Raw genomic sequence first — 24172 nt, forward strand, 5'->3', positions numbered from 1 at the left:
GCCATGTTCAGGTTTGGGGGGAAGTCTTTCTTTTGAAGAACTCTAACCTCCTCATTTGCTGAGAATGAACTTCATGTTTGGCAGAAGTGACCTTTCTCCTAAAGATATGCCTTTCTGCCATTCTTCACAAAATCTATCTGCAAGGCCCATTCACAAGCCTTCAGAGAAGTTACAGCTCATAAACACTTGACAGAGATTCACTAAGTCTTCATGAGTTCTATCTACAGTAGTATTCTAAAGCCAGAGACTGAATAGGAGTTTTTCTGCAGAAATGGGGTAGAAAAATGGCTGAACAAAGTCACTAGAAAAGGGACCATGGTGTGCAGGGACTTAGATTTCCTAGGAAAAAAGGAATGGAGTGAAAAGTTTCAGGAGCCAAAAATTGGTGAGAAGCAATATATCACAAACCAATAAGGCACAAGAACAGGAAAGAGACAGTGGGGAAGACCACAGAGCAAAGCAAGGCTGGCATGGATTGAAAGGAGAGAAGAGCAGAGGGCAATTCGTGTTCACTAAAGCACAATTTATTGAAATCTTCATATGAAGACAGAGACTCCTAAGCTGTAACACTCTTTACACCTGTAACATCCCATCCCACCCCATCCTATCCCATCCCTGCAAACCATGTACGTCATTCCTTCTTAGAAGAATGGCAGTGGATATATTAATACTATCAGCTCTCCTTATCTGAGCTGATGAAGGATTTGGGCACCCTGGGTAGTCAGTAACATTTCTGATGATGTAGGCCCAATGGGGAGCACGCACAGAATCAACTAAATGAGCAGAGACAATGCTGAAAAGCTCTGCAAAATGTGGAGACCAGTCAGACAAGGTGCACTGCTCCACCTGACCTAGCAAATCCACATTGCTGGGCTGCCTCCTGGTCTGTCTTGTTCCCAAGGTTACCCTGCCATCAACTCAGTCTTCAAATAAACCTAAAAATTTCCAGTGCATTTGGTCTGTTTCCATCCACAGTCATGCAATGGTCTCTGTGCTTCTGGCTTTAGTGAATGGTGCAGAGAGACTTGAGCTGGCTAAAACTTCTGGAGCTGGTCCTGAAGGCATCATAGCTGTGCTCCCAAAGCTTGCACACATGAATTGCCCAAGTGAGTCTAACTAAATTAACACCAGAAATGGCTAGCTCTTTTGTAGTACTTATAGAGTGGCAGTTGACAAGCAGTCATCCTTTCTATATCAACTGGGGTGAGAATCTGAAGATTTCTGCTGAATGTCCTAAAGGGTTATGTTTTGCAGAACTGCTTCATGCACTCAACTACTTGATATTAGTTTTATTAAACAAACAAACAAAAAGATAAAAAAAACTACTGTATCAAACCAATATCATGAAGATTATAAAGTCAGGCATTCTACAGTTAGGAAGTGCCAGGACTAAGTGCCAGGACCAATTCTTCTTACACATATGCATTGGGATTAAATGATTACATTCTATTTTTTTCATAAGATCTTGGACTGTTTAATTCAGGGCCTAGAATTCTGAATGCAGAGCTGATGAGCACCAGCTCAAGTTTTGGCATCACTATTCAGTGTGAGTCTCTGTGATTTAATTTCTGCATGCTAATCTAAATTTGGTTTTCCATTGGCTTCATATTTCTTCAAGGATTTTTCTGTTCTGCTCATTGGAGCATGTCACAAATAATTAATAATTAATTTTCACATGACAGAAGGATATTTAGGCCCTTTTTTAGACACGGTAAACTAATTCATGGATATATTAACATCAGACGTTTTAAATCTTTTGTTATTAATAATTATTTGTCATTAACCATTTCAATGTATAATCTTGCCTGTAATTCAGCATTACATAGTGCTGTTTGGTTGCATGTATATTGAGTGGTGACATACACATATTGCAGTACACTGAAGCTCCTTGTCTACCAGTTGTCCAGTTCAGCTACCTGGTAGAAGCATATTTCACACATAGACTTCTCCTTTTGGGCATCAAGATGTTGAGCATTTTGAAAGGTCAAATTATGTACGAAATACTTAAATAAGAAAACCTTTGATCTATCATTTCATAACTTTTGAGTACTTACCTTTGCTGTCTGGTATGGTTCCTTTAATACAGGTTTCTAACAAGAGACCTCCTCTACTGCCTGATGCTTCACACACTTACTAGGTAGAAACAGGACAGGCTTTTGCTACAGACTAGTAGCAGAACATTCCTACTTGTGTATTTTTTTAGCATTAATGTTCTGGAACCAGTTCTCTCTCGTAGCAGAGAACAGAGAAGGCATATCAAGTAAGAAAAGGCAGCTCTCCATTCTGGCACCGCTGCAAAATTCTCCTAGTTTCACCCCCAGTTCCACTACATTCTCTGGTTTTCAGTGGAGCAATATAAGAAGTCCTTCTGTTACTCCAGTTTCTTTAAAGCTGCTTGGTAATGTCGTCTCCTTATTTTTGGTGCAGTTGTTCTTGCCACTGTAATGTAAATCTTCATCATAGCTACTATAATGTCTCAGTATGGTTTTCAATTCTGAGTCTTGTTTAATTGAATCTAATCAACAAAGAAGAGGTACTTTATGGCTAGAAAGTTTATTTATGGATATCAGAAGTTAGACAACTTTCTTTAGTATTAACTGTTAACATTCCTGGAAAAGATTATTAAATTCTGAACTTCAGAGAAAGTAAGAGCTTTCTATAATCTTTAGCACCATAACTGCCATACTTTAGTGGACTTCTGCTACTGACAGTGGTGCAGTAGAACTATCTGTCAATAACACATATAACCTTGGAAAACAAGACAAAATGGAACAAACCAAAAAAGAGGGGGGAGGGGAGGGAATAGGAGATGTATTAGTAATGTAAGCTAGTATTGATTAAAAAAAAAAAAAAGACATAGCACTTGAGGACTTTTTCTGTTTTTAAGGTATGGCATTATACATGCTGGGGGCATAGGAAAGTACTTGAGTGACTGGATCCTTGAGGGGGAACCTCCATTTGACCTGATAGAATTAGACCCTAATCGCTATGGAAAGTGGACCACCACAGAATACACAGCAGCCAAAGCAAGAGAATCTTATGGTTTTAATAACATTGGTAAGAAGATATTTTCTGAATTGTGTTTATATCCTGCAAATGAATTCCAGCAAAGCCTGCCTCTAGATTTCTCTGTTTGCATACATGTTTTTTATGCGTTCTGTCCTGGTAAAGTATTTATTTTTCTTCCCTAGTTGGTTACCCTAAAGAGGAAAGATTTGCTGGGAGACCAACAGAGAGAGCCGGTGCCCTCTATGATTTGCTGAGGTCAAAATGTTCCATGGGCTTTCATGCAGGATGGGAGCAACCCCACTGGTTTTACAAACCTGGAGATGAGATTGGATATAAGTAAATGAAATATTACTTTTTTTCTTTTTTTTTTTCCCCTAAGAAATTGTCAGCAAGGGCAAGCTGAGTTAAACTTAATGGAAATCTTACATTTATCATTCATTTCTGCTAAAAGATATCTGTTCGGTAGATCTGTTATTGTTTTTTCCATATTTTAGAATCCATTTCATTCTGTTAATGCAGACATTGCAAAACACAGATCGAGTTAACTTGTAGGTGTTCTAGAGATGGGGTGTTAGAAAGCAGCCTACCTCAAAAAAGAGATAGAAAAAAAAGTTCTAAAATCTATCAAAAGAGATTTTTTTTCTATCAAAAGAGATAGAAAAAATAAATAAATCTGTACTTTCTCCCTTGGTGCAGTGTAATGTTTTCATGAAAAAGCTCATTCCTGTCTGTACAATTATCAGGAAAGGAGAAGTTCAGTCTTCCTTCCTATTTTATTTTTTTTTTCTGTGCCTGCCTACCTGCTTACATCAGGGAGCACGCTGCAAATGTTTTCCCCAGGGCTACTGTAGTCCCAATCTAAATGAGGCTCATAAAGGAATATGGAGACACACTCTGCTGTTGAGATATAAAGCCTTTGACACCTTAAAATCAAATAAATGATTCAGCAACAAAGTATGCTGTAAATTTACACATGACAGACTACTACTTCTTCCAACATTTGAACAGTTCACAGTTTATTACAAAGTGGTTGATAAAATATCAACCCATATCTTTTCTGTTGTTAGAGGATTTAATAATTAAGCTATATTAGTCCAAGGAAAATATTGTGTAAGCTACCTACAATTAGGAGAGTTGAATCTTTTGAATGATTTTTAAACTGATGAAACTGAAGGCTACATTTTGCTGAAAAGAGCACAAAATGGCCAAATTGTGTTTTATGTCTATAAATGCTCTGTTTCAGACCCAGCTTTCGTCGCACAAATTGGTTTGACCCAGTGGGTCGTGAGTATAAACAGGTTATGGAAAAAGTTGGTGTAATTGACCTGTCACCATTTGGCAAGTTTAAAGTAAAAGGCACTGATTCTGTTAAGCTGCTGGATCACCTATTTGCAAATGTTGTTCCAAAGGTAAATGGGATGATGATAACTGTTTTAATGTAGGATTTAGACAAAGAAAGATCTGTTTCAGAAATGGAAAATGAGACATAATGTTGTCATAATATCTTTCAGATACCAAGCACTCAGGTCCTTTGGAGAAATTCCTGTGTCAGGAGGTACATTTTACTCAGTTAAGAGCACAAACACTGGAGTTTGTACTAAAATAGTCCCAAGAAAAAGTACCTTTTGACACAAATCATTGAGTCATAGAGTTGCTGGTGCTCAAGGGACCTCATTCTCATCATCTTGTCCAACCTAAAGCAGGTCACCTAGACCTGATCGCTTAGGACTATGTCCAAATGTTTTTTTTTGAATATCCCCAAGGATGGAGACTCCAAAACATCCCTGGGAAACTCATTCCAGTGCTTTGTCACCTTGACATTAAAAAATGTTTTCTTAGGTTCGGACAGAACTTCCTGTGTTTCAAATCTTGATATGAAGAGGACCATAGGAATGATACATGGAATTATTTTACAATAATACTCCCATGCTACTCCCATACAAGAATAACTCCCATGCTAAGACTTGCATGGGAACTGCCTGCCTAAGACTGTGCCACATTATGGCAGCTTTAAGTAGCAGAGGATAGCAGTGGGATGTGCTCTTGCCTGACCATAGAGAGATTTTGTATTCTTCCTGGATGGCCAAAGGAACATTTTTTTTAAAATGTGCTCATGCTTATTTTTTACTCCCCTCATACTTACTCTGTTTTATAGCTACCCGTCTAGAGCAGGCAGGGTTGCAAATATTCAGCATTTTCATCTTTCAGAGTCACATCTGTCCTTTCTTCACAAGTCTGACTCTGCTCTAAGATCCTCAGAGTACGATCCTGTTACCAAAAATGGCACACTGACAACATAGCTCAGGTTTCTGATTCTTGGTCCTCAGTTCAGTCCTCTCTTTTTTTTTTTTTAAATATATATATATATTATATATGTTATATGTATATTTATTATGTATATTTATACTTATATATACAAAGTGCCTGCCAGCATATTGATAAACACTCTTTGGAACCACTCTGATGGCAGGGATGAGAACAGGAGTTGGCCTGTAGTACCTCAGCACTTCTGTTTCAAAACAATTAAAACAAAACAAAACAAAACAAACAAACAAAAAACCACACAAAATAACAACGACAAAAAAACAACAAGGTCTTTCTACCAGCCTGGTTGGCTGGCTAGTGTTTAATAGTGCTACTCCATCAGGTTTGGAAGGAGACCTATTGTGAATGGCACTGTGTCTCTTCCAACTGTACTTCAGAACAGTGCAAGAGTCGGAGAAGGGCAGTGGGACGTAAAGACTCAGACCCATTACCAGTCAGGTAGCGCTCCACAAGTCCCTTTTGTTTTCATGCTTTGTCAAACACTCTCACAGAATGTCTAGCTTCAGAGATACACCTCCAGCTAGCAGATTGTTCCTTTCTGAAGTGGGATTCTGTCATTTTAGCACAGATTTTATTTCCTTTCTTTTTTTTTTTTTTTTTCCCCTGTATATTATGGTTTCATCTGCTTCAGACACCAGAGGAAGTAAGTATAGGGAAACATTAAGTACACTGAAACTACAGTCATGGAGGTAGATATGGACTCATGGAGTCAGAGCCAACAGAATGGAAAGGCTATACACAAGAATGGTGTCCCATAGGTTTGGCAGAAAAGAGAACCTGAACTGCCATACAGTCATATATTTTACAGTATTCATTTTGTGATAGCAATATAGATTGATGTTTGTCTTTTCTATAGTTTGGATTAGAGGTGAGGTGACTGTGTCATCAGCTGGCATGGATAACACTTGCTGAATAGATTTATGTGTTGCAGGGAAAGCAAGATTAAACAGGAAACCATGAAGACATATCGAGTGCTTTCTATGGAATTTAATAAGTGTTGCTGAAGCTAAAAAGAAAGATAGCAAACAAAATGAACAGCTTAGGAGTCCACTTAAATATCCAGCTTTCACAACAGTTGATTATTTAAGCTGTCTGATTTCTGGTGCCATTCATGCTTGTCTGTATCATAAAATAATGCAGTGAAGTTACTGGAAATACTCTTCTATCACAAGCAGATTGGGTGTGACTAGCATCAGACTGTGAAGATTTGACTATGCACCTGCAGTGTAACAACAACTCTGTTTATGTAGCATGACCTTGCAAAGGAATGGTAGTATCTGCAATATTTTTACTTTTTCCACTTATTGGCTGGAATCTGGCCCCTGGTTGGGTGATTGACAAGGTTCTTATGGACACAGAATGAGTTGAAAGAAATTAAATTCTGTCTCTGGAATCAGACCAGAACAACAGCTATGGTGCATTCACATTTCTGTTTGTATGGATAGTATCTGTATGAACATGCATACGTGTTGTAGCCACAGCTAAGTAGCTGTTGAAAGTTTGCCTTTAGAGATCCCATTTCTACACAGTATCTGATCGAAATGTACAGAGATGTAGATTAATAGTCAACAACTGCATAAAATATGAAAAATGTGCATAAATCAGGACCACAAAAGCATAACCCAGCTCAATATCTTTTTTTCTTTAAGTAAGGAGCAAAGGATATACTTTTTGTCTCTGAAAATGTCAATCACATGATTGAAAAAGATTATTTATGACAATAACAAGTAGAATTTTTTATTCTGATGATCAGCAAACAAACTGAAATTGATTTTGTTTGCACTGAAAATCTATTATTGAGAATGTCTTGTCTAATAAACAAATAACAAATATTTATGAAGGTCTTGATTTATCTCATTTCAAAATTTTCATTTTTGCTATGAAGAAAAATATGAAATTTCCATTGTAAATCTTAAACTTGGCCAATTGTGTATGTAACCTCTCCTATTAAGGCACAGCAGAACAAACATATAAAGTTATTCTTTAAAGTAAATGTATGTTTCCATATATTTTATAATGTTTAAGAATTCAAAGATTTTAATTTGCATCCTTAATAATTGAAAATTTTCTTCTGTAGGTTGGTACCACAAATATAAGCCATATGTTAACACCAAGAGGAAAAGTTTATGCTGAGCTAACAGTCTCTCAATTGTATCCAGGAGAATTTATGCTTGTAACTGGCTCAGGGTCAGAACTCCATGATCTGAGGTGAGTTTATTTTTGATACAGTAAGTACATAGTGCTGTACAGTCACATTAATGTAGAAATCTTTTTTATTAAGTGCCAAATTATTAATTATTACTCAATAATCCTTGCAATAGGTTCAAGAGAATTCTACTTATTCATTGATCTTGGTTTCTTAGAAACTCAGTCAAGCTGAATCCTGAAATATAAGCAGTTGAATACTGGATTAATTGTTGGTGTAAAAGGTGGACAGGATAATTTACTGATAGTAATATGTAATATACTCTAGTGTGAGTAGTTCTTGTTTTGTTATTGAGCTTGTTTGTATTTGGCATTGTATGGTGGAACACAGCACGGTTGTTCCTTTCTAGTGTTTTCTCTTATGTAAAAAAAGAAAATTGCCTTTTAACATGGTTGACCCCAGAGACACTGACCTGGCCAGCAGAGATGGGTAATACAGTCTTCCTGATACTGTGATAATGTTCTCTGCTTTGGGCTCTGGTGTCACAAAGCAAAATAAAAGAAAGAAAGGAGCTAGAAGCAGTTGCAGGTTGACTTATTTTCATTTGCTTTTTCAATTACATGCACATTGGAAGCCTTGGAACATTTCTAAGGCTATTAGTGGCTGTACACACATACTGAAAAAAAAAAAAAAGATTTTTTTTTTCTTATGGGAGATTGATGAAAAATCAGTTCTTCAAAATGAATCAATACATAAAAGACTGGAATTTGCTACCCTAACACATGACGGATAATACACTGCTTGTGTATTGAACCAATGAACCATTGGCACATTCAGGAACCAAATGCAAGTAAAAAAGGGTAGGCCTACTGTATTTACTTTTAAAGAATTTCTGCCATCCTATTTGGTACTCCCCTGGTGCTGAAATCTTTAAACACTTTTTAACAAATCAGTAATTTATATTATTTTAAATACATTCCTTTTATTTATTTTGTGAGATTCCTGAAAGACAGTGCCCAGATGATGCATTTGATTAAAGCAAGACTCAAAACTAAACTTCCCGGCAGTACTGTAAATACTATGTTCAGGAAGCAACAATCCCATTTGTACATTTCTGTTAACACAGAAATTTATCTTGAGGTTTCTTATGTTCGATGTATTTGTATCTTTTAGTATGTCGAGTTTTATTAACACATTCTGAATCCAAAGGCAGATCTCTGTTCAGTCGTAGGATATCACTTCTTTTTCTTATCTTGGAAATAGAAAAGAAGTAGTCAGCATGGATTCACCAAGAAGTCATGCTTGTCCAACCTGATAAGTTTCTATGATGGAATGGCTAGCCTAGTAGATGAGGGGAGAGCAGTGGATATTGTCCACTTGGACTTCAGTAAGGCCTTTTACACTGTCCCCCCTAAGATCCTTGTAGACAAGTTGTTGATGTACGAGCTAGATAGGCAGACAGGGAGGTGGATTGAAAACTGTCTGAATGGCTGAGCCCAGAGGGTGGTGGTCAGTGGTGCAAAGTCTAGTTGGAGGCCAGTAACCAGTGGCGTACCAGGGGTCAATGCTGGGTCCAGTCTTGTATAACATCTTCATTAATGATCTGAATGATGGGGCAGAGTATACCCGCTGCAAGACTGCAGATGGCATAAAGCTGTAGGAGTGACTGATACGCCAGAGTGTTGTACTGCCATCCAGAGGGACCTCAGCAGGCTGATGAAATGGGCTGGCAGGAGCCTCATGATGTTCAACAAGAAATGCAGAGTCCTGCACCTGAGGAGGAACAACCTCTTGCATTAATAAATGCTGGGGGCCAGCCACCTGGAAAACAGCTTGGCAGAAAAGGCCCAGGGGTCCTGGTGGACACCGAGGTGAACATGAGCCTATAGTGTGCGTTACAGACACAGGTGGCCCAGAGAGGTTGTGGAGTCTGCTTCCATGGAGATATGTAAAAGCTGCCTGGACATGGTCCTGGTAAACGTGTTCTGGGTGTCTCTGCTGAGGCAGGGGTTGGACCAGATGACCCCCAGAGGTCCCTTCCACTCTCAGCCATTCTGGGACTTTGGGATTCCACCAATTTAAATTCTGAACTTTCCTTACTGTACCACAGACACCTGAGTTCCTATACCAGTTATCCCAACAGAAGATGAACAGTAACAAAACAAACAAACAAAACAAACAAACAAAAAACAACCAAAAAAAACCCTTCATTTTTAATGTTTATATGAATCAGTTATTTTTAATGCATAAAGCTAACATCACTGTTGTGTTTTACATGCAGATGGATAGAAGAGGAGATAGTGAGAGGTGGATACAAAGTTGAAATAGAAAACATGACAGATGAGATGGGAGTACTTGGTGTAGCGGGTCCATATGCACGACAGGTCCTCCAGAAGTTGACAGCTGAGGATCTGAGTGACGTTTCATTTAAGTTTCTCCAGTCTAAACATTTGAAACTCTCTGATATTGCTGTTACTGCCATTAGGATATCATACACAGGTAAGTGATAGAGAAGAAAGACAGAATAAAGAAGGAAAGAGGCCAAAAAATATAACTAAAAATAGATTGAAAAATACATCTCAATATGTATTCATAGGTAGTAGGTTCACCACACTTTATTTTTAAAAGTGTGAGGAAATGCAGTACATTGATTTTTCAGATGTGTTCTGGTCATGGTCTGTTCCAAATTTTCCAAGACCATTTTCTCTAGAATACCCTATGGTGTAAATATTTATTTTACAGAACAAAAGGCCAGTTCTGATAACCTCTGTGGTATTTGCTGCAAAACCAACGTCAGGAATTGTTTTTGGATCACCGTATGTTATTGTTTGTCAAGTGCTTTGAAAATGTAACACTGAAGTGCTGAGTATTTGTTTTTCTCGGTTACTTTTTATTTCTTTTTATGTCCATCTCTACTGCAATGAACTGAATTCAGAGCATTCTGAAGCAGATGAAGTGTAGTAAATATGACGAAACATGCTCACTTTATTATTTACACTCTGTTACATTTGCTGTTCATTTGCCAATTCATCATCTGCTTGTAATGCCTTTAAACTTAATTGCTAATTGACTTCATTACATGACCTTTCCTTACCAGTTATGTTTTATTGTCCTCTTCTCCCCCTCCCCCTTCCATGTAGATTTCAGTTACAGTTTAAATTAGAATAATAGTGCCTCTGCTTAAGATCTAGGGCATGAATCCTCTTTTGGTTCCTGCAGGGAATTTGACTTTCTATATGATTGCAGAATTGACCCTCTAATGTGAATTAACACAGCAGTGATCCCCACTTTTACCAGTGAAGAGACTGCATTTATTAGGATTGTTTCATTGTTGAGTTGATTAAACTGCTAGTCTTGTTTGTCAAACAGGTGAATTGGGCTGGGAGCTGTATCATAGAAAAGAAGACTCTGTAGCTCTTTACAGTGCAATCATGGAAGCTGGCCAGAAAGAGGGAATTGACAACTTTGGAACATATGCTCTGAATGCTTTAAGGCTAGAAAAGGGCTTCCGAGCCTGGGGGGCAGAGGTCAGGAAATAAAACTTTTTAATTATTCTCTCTGTTTATTTTCTTTATTTCATTATGACTATACAGCTTATATTTAGACTTAACAAAGATGGTATTTGTTCCAGTTTCTAAGTTTAGCATGAAAATAAAATTTACTTTGAACAGGAAAAAACTGTTATTCTGAACAGTGTCTTTTCTAAATAAAGATAACTACTACAAACATTTAATTACTGGTAAAGAGGCACTTATGCTGATTCACTGATGTTTTTATATCTTGTGCAAAATTATGAGGGTTTTGCTGAGCTCTAGTCTTCTAAAATCAAAGATTTGGCTGATAGGTTCTGAAAATGTTTTATTTTTGTAGTAACTATGTCATGAGAGGCCAATTATTTTTGCTTCATAATGTGTTTGGAACTTTTTCATTTCCCATTAGCTTCTTTTTGCTGAATTTGCTCATCCACAGTAAAGAACTACTCAGGGGAGCTAGAGAATTTGTGGAAAACCATTATAATTTCCACTTACCTGATTTTTTTTCTAATTCTTTGGAAAGGAAAGAATTCACGAAGGTGAAATGCTGGGCATTTGGGAATCCTTTCTCTTTTTCCATGTATAACTACTTTCATTCTTGCTGCCTAACAAACCATATGTCCCTCTTCCCCTTGATGGGAAGGTGATAAAAATAGCTGGCATTGTATTTTATTTTCATCTCCAGCTAAGGCATTTTGGTGTGTTACAGTTAATGTTTATACCTCAGTTATTCAGGCTTCTGCAGGTTCCAGAGTCTTGTTTCTTATTGAAGTGTGTATTACTTTGCATACTGAAAGTTAAGAGAATGATTTACAAATCTATGCTTTATATTAAGGATAATAGCAGATATTCTGCTTCAGATCACATATAGGAAATTTATGGTGTATTAAAATGGAGGCTGCACATCTGTAGTGTAGATGACATTGACCCAGGAGTAAAAAGAAGAATGCATATAATAATAATAATAATAATAATAATAATAATGAAAGTAAAACCTGTGACAGTCCCTCATGTATAGATGGCTTTTTTTTTTTTTTTTTAACAGATGAACTGTGACACAAATCCCTTGGAAGCTGGATTGGAATATTTTGTAAAGCTAAACAAGGTATATGTGCTATGATTTTTAAAGTGTTCCACTATGTACAAGGTTATTCCTTTAAGGGTATGAAAAGAAAAATGTAATTATCTGTAGAATAGAATAGGTATTAGAAAATGAACTAACTATTTTCACATTATTCGAGAATAATTATGAAGTATCTTAAATACATGTATATTTACATGCTTCTTGGTAACAAAATTATATCTTAGACCAGAAATTTGAGAGTAGTAAATTTAAGTAATAAATTTAATTTAATTTAAATCTGTATCAAAATAACTCTTTGAGTGTGGTTTATCTTTCTAGAGAAATTTATTACGTGCTTTTGCAAGCATATATTACCCATATAAAAGCTGAACAAGCCTGTTCATATTATGAAAACATTTAACTTGCTTAGTCTTGTTAAAGGAGTTGTCTGTAGCACCTTTATCTCTGCCTATCACTTTGGTAGAGGAATCACTGAAAAAAAAACAATGGATTTTTCAGAAGAACTGCTGACTGACAACTCAGATTTGAGTCAAATATAAGTTCGCATTTTGGTAAAAAAATGTAGTTCTTGATAGAATTTCTGAAGTGATACTCCATCATAAATTGTTCCTGTCTGATTCGAATTTCAGAGAATGAGACTAGTTGAATTTAAATGTGTGATAAAAGTGAAAACTTATTATCCTATCTCCCTTTATTAACAACCCCATTTTCATATAATATTAATATTTTAGGAAATCAAACTCTATTGCACTCTAATAGATAGAGAATTTGCTTGTAATTTTCTTTTCTAGTCCAAATAAAAAACAAACCATGTGTCCAAACTCTGTCAAAAAGAAGAATTTTTGATAAAACGCTGTGAAACCTTTGCTGTGCAGCTCTAATGCCATTTGTTGCTACCAGATAGCTTAATGACTCACACAGCTGTTACCTGCACAGTAGATGTGAAGTTTCTAACCTAAAAACCAGGTCTTAGGTATTTCACATTAGGTGCCCTGAATTAGGGGATAGTTGTGATTTAATCTTTAGCTTCGGAATTTCATCTGTAAAATAGAGAAAGTGCCAATGTTTTTACATAAGGGAGAGTAAGAAGAAAAAGTAGTTATCCTGAAGTATTCATTTTTTATAATGATTTAGTGTAATACAGGGACAAATTATATTCTTATTTACATTTTCCTTATACCTGAAAAGGATACTAAATCAGATAATATATGACACTTGATAATTTTTATTATGTCATATGGAGGCACTGTGGAACTGATAAAAAGAATCCCAAACTTTAAGTTACAGCTCCAAATAAGCTATAGATCTTTATCTTTGGGTAGGCAAGAGTTGCAGACTCAAGTTAAACATAAAATGGTGCTTTTGTCTATATGTGAGGAGTGTACTGGTTATAAGAGGAATGAACACAGGAATATGCTTTTACTCTCAAAGTGTTGAACCTCTCTGTATGTGTTAAATCGTGATTGCTTTAATGCAGGATTGATAAAATATCCATTCTTGCCCCAGTCTAACATCAGTGTGTGCTCTAGCATGAAATACAACTTCTGAAGTTATTCCTGCCCAACTATGGAGCTCATCCACTGGAATGGATGACAGTGGCCCTTCCTACATGTAGTCAAGCTATAGCTGTCTCCATTGGGTTGTGTAATTTTGCCCTGGTCGGAGGAAATGTCATGCAAAGGAAATACGGAGCCTTGTGTGTAAGGATAATGTTTTATTTAACCATCAAGGAATTTCCCATCTTGAGGAGAGCATTAGCAGAGAGATGCAATGGAAAATAATGTTATTGCTACTTGTTTTTCTCTGCACTTCCATTTGATATGCCTGTTTTTGTTTCGTTGTTTGTTTGGTTGTTTTGTTTTGTTTTAAGTATAGGTAGGAAAGCAGCCATAGGCAGGGGAAGTTTATATGCCAAAATGCCCATGCAGAACATGCAAAGGCACTAATGTGCATGAAGCAATTCTTTCTTTACTGCTCTGCACTCTTCTCTGCATGGCTACTCATCACGGTAGACAAATACATGTGAAGTGAACCTCTAGCACAGATGCAGACGCCTAAACATTTGCCAGTGTTTTTGAACTAATGTGAAGAAGGAAATAATCGATGCTTATTTATTGACTCAGAGAAGAGGGCAGTTGTGACTGCATGTTGACACTGCGGAGGTACCTGAGTTAACTCAGATATTGGAAGCAGTCTAAACACTGTAGCATGAGGCGCCATGTGAGATTGTTTACTCTGCTTCTTGGCAGCTTGGGGTTGTGAGTCCCATTTTTAGTTACAATTCTCTGCCTCTGGTTTGGTGTCCCTTCGTCATGGCATAGACCTCTCATTATCGCTTGCTCCTATTGTCAAGTAAACTTTTTTTTTTTAAAAAGTCCATCAGATAAGCAACAAATTCTTCTGTTTGCATTCTTGGTGTGCAGGAAATTTCTGACAGGGATTATTCCTTTAACTATTCACCCCCAGCTGGAGAGAGGGATTATTTCTGTAAATTAAAACCAAAATAAACTATTCAGCTAGTTATTAGAGAATGCTTCTTACTGTGCAACAAGTAGCTGAAATAGCTCACAAAATGGACAGAAAGACTTAACTTCAATATGAGTGAATCTTGAGTGATACGTCGTGGAAAATGTAAACAGCTCATAAACAGATTAAAGTGAATGAACCACCAAATGCCAATGAAGGTAATACGATCAGAATTATTTTAATTTCCACAAAAGGACATTCAAATGTCTGGCAAATAAATATGAAGAGATGTAAATTCCCCATAAAATTCTTGTATTTCTCTGTGTTTAAATATCTTAGTGTATACATCATCTTCAGGTACATATAGACTAGTAATTTTATTTGTGATGAGTAGCGGGAAAAAAATCTTCAAAGCTTAAGTTGATTTTTTTTTTTCTTCACAATCTATTATAGCATAACAGCAAGTAAACCTGTTTCCTCAAGATTTCTGTGGCAAGTTTCGTTTTATCAGTAAGACTAGAGAGATGGTATTGTTCTATATATCTTCCTCTGGCTTCTGCTTAGTACTCCTTTCTTCTGATGGTGTTAGCTGCTTGCTCAGATGAGCAGGATGGTCTGTGATTAGATCGTATGGTAGTAGGATTTCCAATTTAGTGGGCACGTCATCTTCATAAATTCTTAAGAAAATCTCCCGTTTCAGGGGTGGGATTTTTTTTAATACCTGTTATCTTTTTATTCATCTGGTTTTACTAAATGTTCTTTGTTAGATAGCCTCACTCACTAATATTTCTTCTCATGAATAAGCACTGCTACTAAATATTCCATACGGTCCTAATTGACTTTGTGGCAGGAAATTCACAGGGTATCTTTAGAAAAGAAAAAGTTGCAACTCTTTTTGCTTCATATACCAGGCTACCGTTTTAGTTCCACCTGACATTTGAACTTTGTATGGTTCAGGTGGTCAGAGCTATATTTTATATGGTTCAGGTGGTATATCACCTCTAAATGCTTTTTATTTCTCAAAATCATGGTTTAAATGTAACTCTTTTGTCAAATACCATAGAAAAGATAAGCAATTACCATATGTTAATTCCAGAGTCTCATGCTTTGTTTACCTTGTTGTATGTATAAAATTTTGTGCGTAAAATTAAAGAGCCCTCCCAGTCCTGAAGGTACTATAGTCTCCCTGGGCAGTCTAGTCTAACAATTCACCATCCTTATGTTAGAAAATATTTTCTTACCATACTTTAAAGTTCTAACCAATTATTATGTTCACTACTGACATACAGAAAAAAAATATTACTTCCTTCGTCTTTCCAGAAGATGCTTGTGTCTTCAGAATCTGCGAACATGTGCATTTGCAGTTTTCTCAAGTGGCTGATTGTTAGTAGCTTATTCTTAAAACAGCCTGATTTTCTATTGAGCATAGAGGACCCAATAAACTTCATATTAGAGTGAAAAACAAGGAACTCTTTCAGAATGATTTTCCACGTGAATCCAGTAGTGGCAACAATCTTTAGGAGTATACTGCTACAAAATTCCATATTTAACTGTTTTTTTGTTTGTTTTTGTTTTGTTTTGATTTTGTTTTTATTACTTGCTATACTATGTACAAGACTGCCATCTCTTGGGCACTGTCTGCAGCAACAGCTCACTGGGAGGGAAATGCAGCAGATGATGGAAAAACCCTTTGGATTCCGTTCTAATGTGCTCTTCCAGGCTTCAGTGTGAGACGTTAGCTAATATTTAGTATTTGTTTCCACTAGTAGGAATACCTTTATCAGAGACAGTGTTTCTTTATTGAATTCCTGTTTATTTACTGGGGCAATTTATTTGTTTGGTGTTGTGCCCCATCCTCTTTAATATCTTTATTGATGTTATGGATGAGGGAATTGAATGCACCCTCAGTAAGTTTGCAGATGACACCAAGATGGGGGGAAGTGTTGATCTGCTGGAAGGTAGGAAGGCCCTGCAGAGGAACCTGGGCAGGTTGGGTCGATGGGCAGAGGCTGATGAGATGAGGTTCAACACGGCCAAGGTCCTGGTGAAGGCCTGGTGAAGGGCCTGGAACACAAGTCCTATGGGGAGCGGCTGAGGGCACTGGGGTTGTTTAGTCTGGAGAAGAGGAGGCTCAGGGGAGACCTCATTGCTCTCTACAACTACCTGAAAGAAAGGTATGGGGAGCTGGGGGTCTGCCTCTTCTCACAGATAACTAGTGATAGGACTAGAGGGAATGGCCTCAAGTTGCTCCAGGGGAAGTTTGGGTTAGAAATGAGGAGACATTTCTTCTCAGAAAGAGCAGTCAGGCACTGGAACGGGTTGCCCAGGCAAGTGTTGGAGTCACCGTCCCTGCGGGTGTTTAAGGAAAGGTTGGACGTGATGCTTAGGGACACGGTTTAGTGGGTGACAATGGCAGTAGGGTGGTGGTTGGACCAGATGATCTTGGAGGTCTTTTCCAACTGTAATGGTTCTGTGATTCACCATTTCTTTTTTTTCTAATCTGTGTTCTTTCCAGATTACACATTACCCACAATCTCTCTCCCTTTGCTTTTTCTTTTCTTAGGCCCACTATACCAGCGCTTACTTCCTTCCTTTCTTTCAATTTTTTTAGCATTCTGCTTCATTTTGGCTTCTTTCCCTGTTGACTTCTCACTATTTCTGTCTCATCTCTACCAAGCCTGCACAGTGACTGCCTGCATTTGGATGTCAAACAATGTTTCTAAGATAACAAGTGTCTATCTCTTCTAACTTTTACATTGGATTTCTATGGTGGCTTTTATGTTTGCACCTACTGGACATGTGAGCGTTTAGTTGATTCCTTATTTTTTATGAATAGAAGTTGAGTGACATCCCCAGCAGAATGCAGATGGTGAATAACTGTAAATCAAAGATACAGTCCCTGAACATTGACCTAGGTTCCAGCACAACTATACATGACTTTTTATCCCATGGGAAACTAAGACAAACAGCTTTAAATTGTGCCTCCACCATTTTATTCCTTTGTCAAGTTCAAGTAGCAAGTTCAGTCTTACATGTTCACGCCCTTCTCTTTACAGCTGTTTTGTCTCCCTCCTTTCCACTCTGCCAGAACTGCCCCTCAGTTGTGTCAGTCCAACTCATAGTGTTACCACAGTTTAAAGTGGTGTGTTCTGCTTTTGTAAAGCACAGAACAATGAATATTTTTAGGAAAAAAAGTTATTTTCATCGTTTTACAAGTGCAGTTTTGAGAAAGAGCAACAAAAGAGTTGAACTGGCAGAAAGTAAGATGTACATGCTGGCTCTGATTCTCTGCAGCATTGAAGCATACGTAGTCATTTATATCATCATGAGTGTGAAATGCTGTCGTTATGATCTGGTACTACTTTCTGACTACACTTAGATCATGTAGCTTGTAGCACTGTTAAGCAGTGTTATGAAATCAAAACCTTTCACCTGCAGGAGACTCATAGGTTTCAGAGGGTTGGAGGCAAGGAGTGAAAAGGGGTTACCAGAAAAACAACCTCTTTTATCCATTTGCATGTTTCCAATTTTTAATTGAATTTTGTTTTATTTAAACAACCACTGACTTTAAAATGGGAACCATATTTGGAAGATCATAGCAAGTGATTGATTTTTATCTTCTTGTTTCTTCTTGCAGTATAAAGCATATAATGCAGTCTCGATTTGCTGACTGAGTGTGCAGGGAGCACAGCTCAAGCCCTTCAGTGCTGGACAGGCCAACCTGTTACAGCTTCTGTTAATTCCCCTTTATTGTCAATGTCTGTCCATCCTTCCCTTTCTGTGACTCGCATCCCTCCTGTTCAGACTGGAATGAACATAGCAGTGATTACTGACCCCACTCCACAACCTGGAACAAGGCTATGTTTTGTACCACCTCTTCTCCAAGCAAGAAAAGGAGAGAGGGGAGAAGAAAGAGATTTTACTTAAGAAGGGATAATGTGGTTGGGGAAAGGTAGAAGGATATGAAAAAGAATAGAGTGACAGTTAAGAGGTACTAGATCCAGTGTATTTGAGGACAACTTTTTTTTTTTTTTCCCTCTCTCACTTTCACTCTATATGCCTATAATATTTATTCAACGTACCTTTCCACCTAAATCCTGTCCTTATTCAAATTAAGATTTAGGTGTGGAATACTCTATATAATACTCTATCATATTCTGTTGCTACTTCATCTGGTGTACAGAGGGTCATGAAAACAGAAGATTTATCCCATTAATTTACACAGAGCATGAAATACAGTGGAAAAATATCTCCAGTGATTTTGTTATCTGTATAAAATTCACTCCTAGGTCACTCCCTCTGTGTTCATTGGATCACATAACAAAATAGACAACCACTGAGCTAGGAATTGTGAGCCAAAATAATTCAACCTTTCATCAGCAGTTTATTTAATACCAATTTCTTAGAGCTGGTCATTTGCATACAAGAAGGACTTAGACAGATTGAATGAAAGATGCAGTGATGCAGGTGCCATACATACTGACTGTCCATAAATCCCTTTGAAAACTGTTTTGTGTAGTGTAAACTGCAGCTTTGGTTTGCTGCAGAAAAATAAAATTATCAGATATTTGCTACCTGTGGAGTAAAATGATCCTCAGTTGTCACCCTTTGATATCATTTGGAGTGATACCCTGAAATAATTCAAGAGCATCCAAGTAAAAATAATTAATTTCAAAATATTGCATTAATGCTGTCTCCAGTGTGTTGTAATGCAATGGTTATAGCAGATTGCAGCAGCTGTTGGTGCAGCCTAACTCATTTGGGTGGCTTTGTGTACATAATTTGGCTTCAAGCCCACATTCATAAGCAGGATACCAAATAAATTACAATACTTTGTTATTAAAAGATATTTGCATATCTTTCCTTCCAATTAATGTTGAAGGGATATGACATTTGTCTTCCTAGAAACACACACTTAATTCTATTAAGCTGCACAATTTAAAAAAGAAAATTGAAAGTTTTATAGGTAATTTATATTTTTTGCATCCCATAAGCAACAAGAGATTTTAATGAAGAATTAGAAATAGTATCTGTACGCCTTGCAAATCAAGCACATTTGAAACACATTTGAACTAAATTAAACTTTTCAGGATATAACACTGTGCCTCAAATCACCTAATTGGTTAATGTCTCCTAATGTCTTTTTAAAAAAAAAAAAAGTGGTTTTATCTTGTGCTAGTAAACACTTGGTAACTGTTGCAATATGAAAGCCTGATGAGGAGAAGGGTAAGGCAAAAATATCTCTTTGATATGGTGATAGATGAGATAATCTATGGGCTTCCTGAAGCTATATGCTATTTGAAAATCTTAACTGATTTGTCTTTGTGATACAATTTTTTCTTAATACCAGTACATAAAGTAAAAATCACAACCCTTCTTTTTTGCTTCTGTCTGTCAAAATGCACTCAAAAATCATACAGCTAAGTCATAAATGTTGTCTGTTTCTCGCTTCTAAGAAGTGTTTTTACTTACTGTGAAAAACATTACATCTGCCCCATCTTAATGCTTTGGGAACTCTTGCCAAGATAATGAAAATTCTTCTGTATTTTAGGCTTAGCTTAATGAGACTCTCGTTATACTAGGTAGTAAAAGTTTTGTATTGTTTCTCCATGTCAAGTGATTATATAGGAACAATAGGAGCTCATTTATATTTGACACTTGACGTTGGAATTGTTTGGTGTTTCCCTTTGTTTCTGTTCTTTGTTTCTGTTGTTTTCTTCTTTCTTCCTTTTTCTTTGTTTCTCTTTTTCAGAATATTTCTATTAGTGATTTATGCTGTTTTGAATGGGATTTCATCTTGCATTACGTTTAGTGTGACAACCTAAAAGAAATAGAAACAGACTGACTGTTCTTCTTCTAGAAACAGGAAGCAGTTACCAAGAATAGACACTATGAGTTTGAATGAGTCAATTTCCAAAATACCGTTTGGATTGGAATGAACAACCTCATGCACACACACATACACATACACTTGCTCATAAATCAAAAATGAATAATGGTGGAAATGTGGTCAGTACAATTGATGTGGATACCCACAAACTGTAGAATAAGAAGACTGATTTAGTTGTATTCATATAGCTGTAATTTCTTAAGAGGTTGTTTTAAATGTTTTTAAAATGTGTGTGTGTGTGTGTATGTATATATATACATATGTATATATTCAGAGATGTATATTATATATACACATATGTCCAGTCATAGATTTTTAGCTATGTTCATATAACGTTCATATAAGTGTATGTTCATGTATGTATGTACACATACATTTATATACTCATTTTTGCAGACTGTGTGGTTGTGGATGTGTATGTATTTTGCAGAGTCTGTACCTCTGGGTTATTTTTGCAGGCCTGAATTCTAAAAAGACAAGAAAATTTTTAAACTTCAAGGAATATAAATCCACACAGAACAAGCCCATTGCATGAAAGCCCCCAGACCTATCTCCAGGTAGCATAAGGACTACACAGTGATCTGGGTCAAAAGCCTGGCCTAGCAGAAATTAACTGGGCAAGAATTTCGTTTTGTATCTGTAATGAATAGGCAAAGAACGTTCCAGAAATACATAGATTCTAAAACTGGCAAGCTGCTTAGAATTTTCCATAATTGTTTCTATATCTAAAAGGTAATTAACAACTTAAAGTCAAATTTATTTATTTATTTGTTTATTTTTTGCTGTCACTATCAAGATTACAAGTAGGTTAACAGGAGTTAACTGTCATCTATACAGTTAATCTCAAATGACCCATTAAAGCAGCACTTCATATGCTACCAGGTCATATTCAAGGCTCTGGTTATGATTGCTGCATTAACCTTTATAGAAAATATTTTTCCACTTGAAAATATGAAATTACAGAGGTAAAAATTAACCAGAAACTTTGAATTAAAAAAAGAAAACACACACGAAAGCCCATGAAAATGATACATGTTTTAACGGGCTTTCATCTCTCTCTACATCCGTGCATTTACAAGTACATGAATACTCCACAAAAAAGAATCCATGCTGTCAGTACAGAACTATGTCAATGCTATGTGATACCACATTCCCGAAGTTGTGGGTTACAATTCTTTTTGGTTTTGCAAAACTGGAGGGTGACTCAATAGAGGAAAAGGGCATAAATTAGAAGAATTTAATTATTTTAATTAATTAATCTAGCAAAATAATACAGTCAGAAGCTAGTTCTGAGAGTCCTGTATGACACCACTCTGACATTACTAAGAGACCTAAGGATGGGGATTTAAAAACATTCCTACTGCCATTTTAGATGCCTTAATGTGCCAGCCGTAACATCCACACTGGGCTGGTAAATAGGATATGAGACTGAAGGGAGACCTATCCTCTCCTGGTTCAGCAGGTGGAGGCCCTAGGTCACGTGCCATTTTATTTGAATACTTGTGTTTAGTTCCACAGTTAGATTCCTTGAGACTAAATACCAAGTGCTACATTGGCATGTTCAGGAAGGGGTTGATTCAGCGCTAACTTCACCCGTAGTATGTTTGCTTCTTAGGTATCTCTCTGTCTAATGAAAAGCATTTTAGTCTGTGTGTCATGCTGTGGTATACCATCTCATTTGTGTTTCTACTTGTAGGTTATTCCTGTCATAAATATTCCTGTGTAACACAAAAGCAATTCTGTGAAAAGTGACAAGGAACTACCCAGTAGCTACTTACTGTCTGATTTGAGAGCCTTGCTTTATATTTTTCCAACGCATCTTGAGAGTTCTCAAGTCAATCCTCACAGTCCTGTCTTTTTCTGATCTGGACTGTATTTCATGCTGCCTTTCCCCAAAATGGGGCATCAGCCTTTATTTTCAGTTGATCCACAATGATTTTCAGTCTAACTTGTCCTTAGCTGGTTCGCGACATCAGCTGTTTTGTACAATTGCTTGCATAGTCCAATCTTTCAAAATTCATCAGTGCATTAATAGTTTCGTCAGAGCCTGTACACAGACATATGTGAACTTGAACAAGACGTACCTAGGAGATGAGGAGGAATGGAAACAGGTCCCTGTTTGACGTCGCAGGCAACCCCTCTCCCTAGCGGCCCTGCCTCCCCAGGTGCCCATACACAATAGGTTTGAGGCCCTGGAGCTTGAGAGACCGGTGGGTGTGGATGAGGTGAACAGTCTACCCAGGAGGATGCCTAGGGCAAAGAAGTCGACTCCACACCTCAGGACTGCCTCCACTAAGAAAGAAAGAAGGGTGATTGTAGGTGACTCCCTTCTCAGGGGAACAGAGGGCCCTATTTGTTGACCTGACCCTACCCATAGGGAAGTCTGCTGCCTCCCTGGTGCCAGGGTCAGGGACGTCATTGTCAGAAAGCTTCCCAACCTGATTTGCCCCTCTGACTACTATCCTCTTTTGATAGTCTAGGCTGGCAGAGATGATATTGAAGAGAGAAGCCTGAAGGCTATCAAACGGGACTTTAGGGGACTGGGACGATTAGTAGATGGAGTGGGAGTACAGGTCATGCTTTCCTCCATCCCTACAGTGGCGGGGAGGGGTACAGAGAAGACTTGGAAAGACCACCTGATAAACAGGTGGCTCAGAGGCTGGTGCCAACACAGAAATTTTGTTGTTTTTTTTTTTGAACATGGGACACTTTACTCGGCACCCGGCCCGCTAACTGCAGATGGGTCCCACCTGTCTCGAAGGGGAAAACAGACACTAGCACAGGAGCTGGCAGGGATCATTGAGAGGGCTTTAAACTAGGTAGGAAGAGGGACAGAGAGGGATTAAGGCTTGTTAGAGGTGTGCCAGGGAGAACAATGTCAGGGCCTGGGGAGCAGGCAATGGCCCAGCTGAAGTGCATCTACACTAATGCAAGCAGCATGGGCAACAAACGTGAGGAGCTGGAAGCCATTGTGCAGCAGGCTAGCTATGACTTGATTGCCATCACGGAAATGTGGTGAGACTACTCCCATGACTGGAGTGCTGCAATGACTGCCTATAGGCTCTTCAGAAGGGACAGGCAGCACAGAAGGGGTGGTGGTGTGGCTCTCTATGTTAGAGAGTGTTTTGATGTTGTGGAACTCGAGACTGAGACTGGGAATGATAAGGTTGAGTCCCTATGGGTTAGGATCGGCAGGAAGGCCAACAAGGCAAGCATCCTGGTGGGGGGCTGTTACCGAGTGCCAAACCAGGATGAGGAGACGGATGAGGAATTCTACAGGCAGCTGGCAAAAGTTGCAAAATCGTCAGCTCTTGTCCTCATGGGGGACTTCAACTTCGCAGACATATCCTGGAAATGCAATACAGCTCAGAGGAAGCAGTCTAGGAGGTTTCTGGAGAGTGTGGAAGATAGTTTCCTGATGCAGCTGGTTAGTGAGCCTACCAGGGGAGGTGCCCCACCGGACCTTCTGTTCACAAACAGAGAAGGACTGGTGGGAGATGTGGTGGTCGGGAGCTGTCTTGGGTAGAGTGACCACAAAATGGTAGAGTTCTCTATTTTTGGTGAAGTCAGGAGGGGGACCAGTAAAACCGCTGTATTGGACTTCTGGAGAGCAGACTTTGAGCTGTTCAGGACGCTGGTTGGCAGAGTCCCCTGGGAGGCAGTTCTGAAGGGCAGAGGAGTCCAGGAAGGCTGGGCACTCCTCAAGAAGGAAATCTTAA

At 37.9% G+C, this 24172-nt stretch overlaps 1 protein-coding gene across 3 annotated transcripts in view; it reads left to right on the forward strand.

Annotated features, from left to right (window-relative positions):
* Positions 1 to 24172, forward strand: part of DMGDH (dimethylglycine dehydrogenase) — a 105788-nt gene that overhangs the window by 54326 nt on the left and 27290 nt on the right. For all 3 annotated transcript variants that reach the window (XM_066988490.1, XM_066988489.1, XM_066988491.1), the window contains 7 exons: positions 2888 to 3057; positions 3192 to 3345; positions 4253 to 4418; positions 7412 to 7542; positions 9762 to 9979; positions 10850 to 11007; positions 12059 to 12118. In XM_066988490.1, coding sequence (XP_066844591.1) covers positions 2888 to 3057; positions 3192 to 3345; positions 4253 to 4418; positions 7412 to 7542; positions 9762 to 9979; positions 10850 to 11007; positions 12059 to 12118 — 1057 coding nt within the window. The remainder of the gene's footprint in view (positions 1 to 2887; positions 3058 to 3191; positions 3346 to 4252; positions 4419 to 7411; positions 7543 to 9761; positions 9980 to 10849; positions 11008 to 12058; positions 12119 to 24172) is intronic.

Source organism: Anser cygnoides, chromosome Z (assembly GCF_040182565.1).
Source record: "Anser cygnoides isolate HZ-2024a breed goose chromosome Z, Taihu_goose_T2T_genome, whole genome shotgun sequence".
Taxonomy (NCBI): domain Eukaryota; kingdom Metazoa; phylum Chordata; class Aves; order Anseriformes; family Anatidae; genus Anser; species Anser cygnoides.